This window comes from Electrophorus electricus, chromosome 9 (assembly GCF_041902795.1).
Source record: "Electrophorus electricus isolate QZ-2024a chromosome 9, ASM4190279v1, whole genome shotgun sequence".
NCBI lineage: Eukaryota > Metazoa > Chordata > Actinopteri > Gymnotiformes > Gymnotidae > Electrophorus > Electrophorus electricus.
In genome coordinates, this window is record NC_137505.1 from 18,713,462 (window position 1) to 18,722,102 (window position 8,641).

The 8,641-nt window shown below is 38.5% G+C and overlaps 2 protein-coding genes across 4 annotated transcripts in view; one reads left to right on the forward strand and one right to left on the reverse strand.

Annotated features, from left to right (window-relative positions):
• fgf14 (fibroblast growth factor 14) overlaps positions 1-4,742 on the reverse strand; it is a 111,293-nt gene extending 106,551 nt beyond the window's left edge. Inside the window, exons 1-2 of one of the 3 annotated variants that reach the window (XM_081720697.1) lie at positions 4,656-4,742; positions 4,042-4,133 (exon numbers count right to left, since the gene is read on the reverse strand). In XM_081720697.1, coding sequence (XP_081576823.1) covers positions 4,042-4,044 — 3 coding nt within the window. In that variant the 5' untranslated portion in view covers positions 4,045-4,133; positions 4,656-4,742. The other 2 variants (XM_081720696.1, XM_081720695.1) reach the window with 2 other exon arrangements.
• cfap97d2 (CFAP97 domain containing 2) lies at positions 4,651-8,235 on the forward strand. The gene is made up of 5 exons (XM_081720698.1): positions 4,651-4,807; positions 4,950-5,030; positions 6,363-6,481; positions 6,742-6,930; positions 7,086-8,235. Exons 1-5 carry the CDS (start codon positions 4,712-4,714, stop codon positions 7,222-7,224), a joined length of 624 nt encoding a protein of 207 aa, XP_081576824.1. The 5' UTR covers positions 4,651-4,711; the 3' UTR covers positions 7,225-8,235.
• The last annotated feature ends 406 nt before the right edge of the window (positions 8,236-8,641 follow it).

The following is an 8,641-nucleotide window of genomic DNA, read 5'->3' on the forward strand; positions in this document are numbered from 1 at the left end:
GTTATTTTGAGTATTTTTGAATTTGAGTGATATCATAAAAGAGAAATTTACAGATTAACATGCTACCCTGTTTTAGAGACACGGTCATAATAATTAGCTCTTAACTACACCTTACTCTTTTTCCACTCTGTACACTACAAATAGCACATTATACACAATAAGGAACCACTCTGCAAGTGTTCGTATCAAATACCAAATACAAACCAACAGACAATATTCAAAAGGATGAGGTAAATATATGGTAAAAAAAACTTCCAGTCCAATTCCAAGAACTTCTAGCTCAAAATATACCGGATATAAGAAAGTTATCCTGAGGCAGCCATTGTATCCCTTTCTTTTCTGTGCTGATTACACAGATGTGGTTTATTGAATTTAAATGAAAAGAGGATGAAATCAGACATATGACAAGCTGAAAAATATATATTTTTATCCCTTAATAAACAAGATATTACATGTCCCTTAGTTAAAAACAAATTTTATTAGCGTCCATAAATATACAGAGTTACATAACTTTAAAATCACAGCTAAAAACATCCTTAACAGTTGACACTCCCAACCCTTGTTTAAACATGCCCCTTTAACCATTGTTTGCACCGGGCACACAGCCATGGCAGCACCAGGAAACCTGGCAACAAGCATCAAAGAAGACACAGCATTGAGCTAAGACAGGCAACACCGAAGAATCCCGCAGACTACCAGGCGCAAAGCTCAAATGTCTTCCCCTTCAGCACAGATGGCTCCTGCAAGAGTCATGACCACGACTGCAGGGCCCCCGAGGGCCGTTACCTTGGCCCTTTATTCCAACACAGTCTAGAGACAAACAAACATGTTATGGGCTTCTTATGGGACGCATATGGCTCTTCCCCTCAGTCGAGACCAGGGACTGCAAGCAAAACAAGAGGGAACTATGGGTATTTGTCGCGGGCAACAATTGCGTAGAACTAACAGGGAAAATAGCTGTGGAATGAATGCTAATGAATAGCTAAAGAAATGTGTCGTAAAAAGCCAAAACAAGGCTTTGTACAAATATGGGAATTTAGGTCACACATTTTAGCTTTTAGTCTCCTCTCAGCATATCAAAATGCATATTAAATGAATTGTAAATCTTGATAAACTGTTTTAACCAAGTCTAAACAAGTCAGACTTTCTTACATTGTGCTTTCTGTGCAGTTGATGTTCATTTGGTACTGAAAGTTCACCAAAGGCCAGGAATAGATTGGACACCAGTCCTGGATAATTAGACGGCAACAGGTCAAATTGTGCCAGAGGGATTTTGAGCACACAGGCGTCATCTTTGGGGAGGCGAGTCTAGGCAAACAGTGCTAATGACGCCTGCTAGCTGCCTGCTCTCCTCAGGGACCGTCCCCTGATGTAATTGACTGGAACACGGCCACCACTGAGACGTTTGTCTGCTTTTGTTCATCTCGTACATGTAAAGTGCACGAAGAAAAAAAAGTGTACTGATGAAAAGAAAAAAAAAGAAAAAACACCAGCAGCGAATCTCGGTCTGTGGAGACAGGGGCGCTTATTACGTTGTGTCAGTGTTAACAAAAGATCTCACTGGAAACATTCTTTGAAGTAGACCTTAAAATATGATCTCCATCCATGATTAAACTAAATAGCTGAATGGTTAAAATAGCAAGTTCACCAGTCTTCAGGTTCCTGCCACTCTGTGACATGATTAAGCTAAATGTTCATGAATTATGAGGTATAATTATAGGAAGGTGGACGACCACCTTTTTTCAGCATTAATTCATTTAAATACCTTTTTACCTGTATTTTCCCCCCAGTGTCCCCTTCTGATGCTAGCATGAGTAAGTTATACTTGCGGTCCACAGCCTCTTTTCAGTTATGGAGGTGTTAGCTTGAGCCAGTATGTGTAATAGGATGTTAACTGCAGCACTGTTGAATCCCTCAGCAGGGAGCTTTATGTGTCACAGCCAAGCAAAACCACACACTTAAATTGCTATTAGGGATCCAGCACTAGTCCGCAGCCTTGAGATCCAGTAAGTCATTCCAACCTTTAGCAGCAGAGAGCTTCAGTCAGAAGGACTATTGAATAGCCGCTTTGTGGCGACATTAAGTGCCAGCTTTAAGTGCTCTTTACCAATTATGCTAATGTCCTCAAACCATCTATTCTACACATTTTAGCCTCTGTAGCCTTCAATCAGGAAATAATACAGTGTGATGTTTAGTCACTATGGAGACTGGCTACTTTCAATTACATTTAAATGGAGTAAATTATTTTATAATAGTGTAGACAAACATGATTAAGCATTAGAAAATAGCTATAAAGAGTAATTACACTTAGTAGGCCTACTGCTAAAACTGTCATTCAGTGGACGTCAACTGTAAAAGAACAGATCTAATTCGGGAGTTTATACTGTTTATCATTCACTGACTTCATATTATTGTTTCAGGCAGTGTTTTTGGAGATACAGTTAGAGACAGAAGATGGTAAAAAAAAAAAAGATCAATCCATGCTGAGAAAAATCCCACACTGCTGAGGCGCCTAGAAAGAAAGGCCGTCTTTAGGTATGGCACCACAAAACAAAATAGGCCGCGTAGCCTTCATGGTGCCGCTGTTGTCTTTTAATTTCACCTAAAAGTTAAACAGTTCCCAAATATACGTTAAGAAATGTCACGTTTAAAGAGGTAGAATAATTGCAGCTGTGCATGAGGTGGGAAAGCTCAAGATAAAACGTTTTCGTGCTAGTTGTTCTAGTGTTAGGTCGATCATCGATCATTTATCTTTACAGTTTGTGATTCAAATTACTATTAACAGTATTCAGAGGAACATCATACAGTCACAAGCAACTTTAGAACTTAAAAAGCACGTCTCATAGATGTATAATTCACTACCAAGACTTAAATGTAGTAAAACGAAAATGACGTTAGGCATGATAGTGTTTATGACCATTTCTTCACCTAGTGTTCAGGCCATCTCTCGTGTGTACATCTCTATTATAACCAGCAGGGGGAGGTATTTCCACGTTTAGAACCATTTACTTTTTCTCAAACTGTTATGTGGGGCTGCTTTTTAAATAAAAATCAAACGACTGCTTTTGACTTTATATCATGTGTAAGTCGAACCCTAGAGCATTTGTAGATCTCTACTGATCTAAATAGAAAGATTGTGTATTGTAACTGAGTGCAACTTCACACTCAGTGAGTCATTATCACTGTTGCAGCTCAGCCTATGTTGGAGCGTTTCTGTTTTTAGAGTCAGCAGAGCCTAGGAAACTGTCTCCATAGGTTAGAATCTTTATTAGCATAGGTGCAGTGTGTTAAGGGACAACCTGTTAGGTTCTTAAAAGAAAACATTTACATCTGCCTCATTTGGTTGTAGTTCTTGCTTTATATATATATATATATATATATATATATATATATATATATATATATATATATATAAAGTGATATGATATAATCATTGATATTCATTTTAAAATTGTCATCTGGTACAAATGTCACTGCTGGAATTCCCCCAGGTTGTTTAATTTATTGTGGTGGAAAATGTAAAATGAAGTGTGCCAGCATGCTTGAGAACATTCTGGGCAAAGCTCTGCTTCGCTGTCTGCCAGATCCCTCAGGAACTCGTTGAAATTAACAGTGTCTTTGCAATAATACAGAGGATTGATTTGAACCCATATTCCTTAAAGCACACTTTTATATGGCAAGGGACACAACATTCATACGACTCACTCCTCTTGAACTCAAGTAACTACTCTTAAGAACTAATTCAAATTCACAGATAGGCACCAACCACTGCACAGCACATGTCAACATTTAAGAAATGCTAAAACCAGACCAGACATCTTTTCCTTTATTTGATGAACACCTCCCCAAATCGTAACATCAGAATATCACAAGATCCTTACATATCCACCCTAAATGCCCACACATCCCACTGTGCCATTATGACAACACTAAGCTATATACTGTATCATCTTATATTATAAAGTTGTCCCCATATTAGTATCATAATGCATTACTGATGTATTTATCAGAGAGAATGATGAACAGAACATCTCAGCTCACCATCGGCTACATCTCACTTCAGTGCTGCCGTCCAGTAATGGTGTTGGATGCGGAACAGAGGCGAGCAGGGACGAGTCTCCACTCTCTGCGTCCTGGTTAAAGGCAGATATGAGGAATCACGTATCACTCCATGTTTGCCCAAGTGAGCCTAAAAGCAGATCTGGAACGATGATTTGGGCTGTGGGCGGTCGTCCCCTCTATCCTGACACATAAGGCCATGTACTGGACGGATCACACATGCCACTTCATCATCACCTACTTCTGCGTTTAAGAGGCTCCGCACCACTGCACTTGCAGGACACTGAATATTCATACTGGACAGGAACATTAAGTAGGACAAGCTTTATATGGGTGAGGGGGCATTCTCAGTGGACTTTCTCAAAGTTTCTCCAAAATATTTCTCAAAGATCAAAGTGTTCTTTAAAAAAAAGTTTAACAAGAGGCTTTTAATCTGAATAAACCTAAGGACAAGTCAAGTTTAAATACTTATTTGCAGTCTGCAAATCAATGCCAAAAAAGTAGTACAGTTGGGAGGTGAAGGTTTTAAAACCTGCTGCTCACTTCGTTACGGCTGTCATGGCAACGCCCGCATGACAGGATCTAGGGAAGCTTACACTCGTATCTCCATTCGCATGAAAGCTCAGCACCGTTGGAGTCTTCACACAACACCATGCCACAACTCATTTACCAGCCACTTCTGCCCTGTGCCAGCAAACACCTGCAGTACAAATGGGACAGAAGCTGCTACAACATGCACAGGGAAAAGGTATGACGTTCAGCCATACATGCAGAGAGAGACACCTGTTTCTCTTTTACAGTGCAATAAAACCCGAGAGTGAGTCAGTGTAAATGTTACCAAGGAAGAAAATGAGTCACAACTCAAACAAAGCGCTGTGTCACATTTCAAGGTGAAATCTGCCAAGGCAACTATTAACTCAAGCCCACCCGAGACCTATGGTCACCTTCTTGTCAAAAGGAAGACAAAAAAGGTAAGATGTAAATCTGACCTATTTTTGCGTAAATAAATGGTTTAACTTCTCATAGTGTAAAGTGACAAAACTGATTTCAAAATCAGGCAAATTAGTAAATTAACTACTAAATTGATGGATTAATGAATGAAGTAATTAATTATTAATTAAAGTAACAATTAGGCCTATGCAGATAATTGCTACTGAAACTGAAAATACAGTTTTGCTTACAATAATGATAAATTTCAGTGAAAATATTGCCGGTTAGGTTGTTAAGAGAAAGGACACAAATTGGTTTCAGTGATATATTTCCGGAACTCGGTTTGAAATTGTTAACATCAGAATCTGCATCTAAATCTTACCAGCCACAGGAAAATTTTAACAAGAGCCAGCTGTCCTTAGTGGAAATCTGTTTGCCCACAGCCAAGCATCTAGATGTAGTGTAGTACTGAGGTGTGTGTGTGTGTGTGTGTGTGTGTGTGTGTGTGTGTGTGTGTGTGTGTGTGTGTGTGTGTGTGTGTGTGTGTGACATCAAAATTACTGCAGAAAGAAGCCATTAGTTAACCGATAACCTGTATAATCGAAGTCCTTGGCAGTTATATTTTAGTCTAATAAAAAAATATAGTCATGGGGAAAATGGTGAGGTTACTGGAAATGTCTCAGCCTTAGAGTATGACCCATAACATCCGTATATTTAGCACTACTAAAAATTTAACAATGAAGAAAGAAAGAATGGGTCCTTTTTATTCACATGATATTTAAATTTAAAAATCTATATTTTCTACTTCAAGGTGATAAATTATTAACACTTCACACCTATCTTGACAGAATAGCATACACCCTGGGTACACTATTTCAGACAGCCTGTCAATATTACTTTTATATAGTGTTCATCAGAAAATACTGGCATACCTCTAATTGCATTTATGCATAATGACTACCCATTGAACCCATTGAATAAACTATTCAATAAGCAATAATTCAAAGAGCAAGAATCTGTTACATATGTTGCATGTGATCTAGTTGTGTGTGATCATTTTTCCTTCAATGTTAATATCTGAAGTATGTGGAGACCCTTATGTAGTGTATAGAGTAGAAATATGGCTTACAGATTTTCATTAAAAATTCTATCACACCTACCTCTAATATTCAGAGCTGGAAAACGTTTGATAAGTAAAATCTGGAGGCTCAGGGTTAGCAGGGTGGTAGACCTCCAGTAATAAGTATAGAAATACTTCCTTTAAATCTTCATAATGTTGGCTGTCTACAACATGCCTCAAGACATTTCTATAAATTCCAACATTGCAACCATTTCAATTAACCATGATGACATTTAATGTCTCACTTTGCTAGCTGGAAGAGGAACGTCTTTCAAAAATTCAAAGGGAAAATCATATGCTATTGGATAAAATATCCCATATAATGCGGACCACTGGACGAATTGACAGTAGAAACGATTATGTGAGTAAAAGGTAAGATACAGCTGGGTTTGTTATCGTGAATCTCCGCGATCAGAGATTTATGCAACATCAGTCACTGGCTGAAGGTTAGAAATCCAACCAAGCAATCAGGATCTGGATGATATAAGGTTCAGCCAGTGAGTGATGGGTTCAGCTGTGCCACACAGCTCAGGTACGTGCACTTACTAGGTTGCAACTTATTTGCTCAGGCCTTAAATACTTTTTTTTAATTAACACCAATTAACAAAGGTATCTTTTCTCATTAAAATCAGTCTTAGCACAGACAAAAGGCAGCAAGAACTGCTCCACAACATCAAGGGGAACCGGTTCCTCTTGCAGCGGTTGTCAGAGTGCGTGCCTCACTACAGTGTACAACTGTGGCACAAGGAGTGGCTAACAACCCTTAAGCTGATGGAGAGCATTGGACGCTTCCCACGCTTATGTGATGCTCAGGCGAGGCAGTAAGTGCCTTTGTGCACCTAGATGTCCATGAAAACTGTAGTCAGAGGAGAACCTATTAGCCTGCAACACTTTGTCATGCTGCCATTAGAGCTTTGATGGAAAATCTTTTGCATTCAAAATGCCAGGATCTGTTTTTTGCCTTTTTACCCCAAAGGCAGTTTCAGGTGTTTTGCCCCAAAGGCATATGGATTGTCCCAAGAGAGGATTACAGCAGAAGACAATACAAGATAATACAAGAGGACAACAGCAGAATATTGAATATGCAGGGAAAAAGTGATGTCCCTAAAAACTAAGAGAACAAACAGGCAGAATATGAGGGCCAGTCTGAATCAGGAGATGAACCTTCAAAACTCCATGATGGCATTCATTAATAGCCATAATTTGTCAATTTACAGTCAAATAATCTATTCTGTATCAGTATGAGAGACTAAAATGTACAGGCTGCACACTAGAGGAATTAAAGCAGTCCAAATTCCAGTACAGAACCTTACTTGGAAAATCAGGTTTACTGTCAAATTTTAGATGTCACTGGACATACTTTACTTTCAGTTTTTTGTAACTAAAGAAGTTCAATATTCAAATGATCAACAAGTGAGGGAAGAACCTGATCGACGTTTGCATCTGGAGGGTTGGCTAGTCCGTTTGATTGTCTTGAAAGCATTAGTTCATGTACAGGATCTTATTAGCTCAGTCATGAAGGAGTCATTTTGCCTTTAATTGATATGATTGTCATTACTTTTTTATTCCATTCACATAACCTGAATTATGCACTGATGTGCTGGTGTTAAATTATAAAGTTGCTAAAATGAAAATACAAACTAATAAATCATTTGCAACTGTCTATAGCAGTTTCTTTATATCAGATGATTCTGGAATAGCCATGCACTGTTTTCTCCTACTACAACATTCAACATGAAGCAGAATTTTGATTTCCCTAGATGAAGCTTTGATTTTTGACTACCTCAGTAGTAAGAAAACAGTAATCCATCTTTTATAACCTGTGTAAGCAAAGGTAATACAGTTCCTCCTGTTTCCTGCAGTTATCAGGCCAATCTTGTCAAGCTAAACCTACTCTTTCTATTTAGAAATGAATAAGTAAATAAACATCATCCAAACTCAGTACTTAAAGACCACAATGAGAATGACCAAACCAGTGCCACAGCCATGCCAGAACCGGAACAGTCACCCACACTGACAATCCCTGCCCAGCAGGCAGTGGTAGCAGTCACCTGTGGGAAGAGAGAGAGAGAGAGAGAGAGAGAGAGAGAGAGAGAGAGAGAGAGAGAGAGAGAGAGAGAGAGAGAGAGACCCACTCTGCATTAGCTTATTGTCCTCACTTTATTCCTATGAAGTCTGAGTTTGACAGCATTTTATTTAAAAAGTTAAGATTTATCCTGCACTACAAGTACTTGTGTGAGATTAAATGAAAGTTACTTGTCTTGTATCATATTAAATATGAAAAAACACACATAGTATAGAATCTAAATTTATAACACCACACAAACTTTTAACCACATATTTTTACATATACAATGTATTCTAAATGTAAATGCTACGGGGCACTTTGCTGCATATGGCATATGGCAAACTCATCAGATAAACACCAGAAGTCAGTATAACTTCAGCGTTAAAATCTTTCAATTAGATTCTATGGCTGTCCGACAGTTGGGACCCAATAATACTTTTGTGTGTGTGTGTTATTGGACTAAT

Coding starts and splice junctions, on each gene's coding strand:
- cfap97d2 (XM_081720698.1), top strand. CDS start 4,712: ATGCCACAACTCATTTACCAGCCACTTCTGCCCTGTGCCAGCAAACAC. Junction 4,808..4,949: donor ACAACATGCACAGGGAAAAG/GTATGACGTTCA, acceptor TCACATTTCAAG/GTGAAATCTGCCAAGGCAAC. Junction 6,482..6,741: donor AACGATTATGTGAGTAAAAG/GTAAGATACAGC, acceptor CATTAAAATCAG/TCTTAGCACAGACAAAAGGC.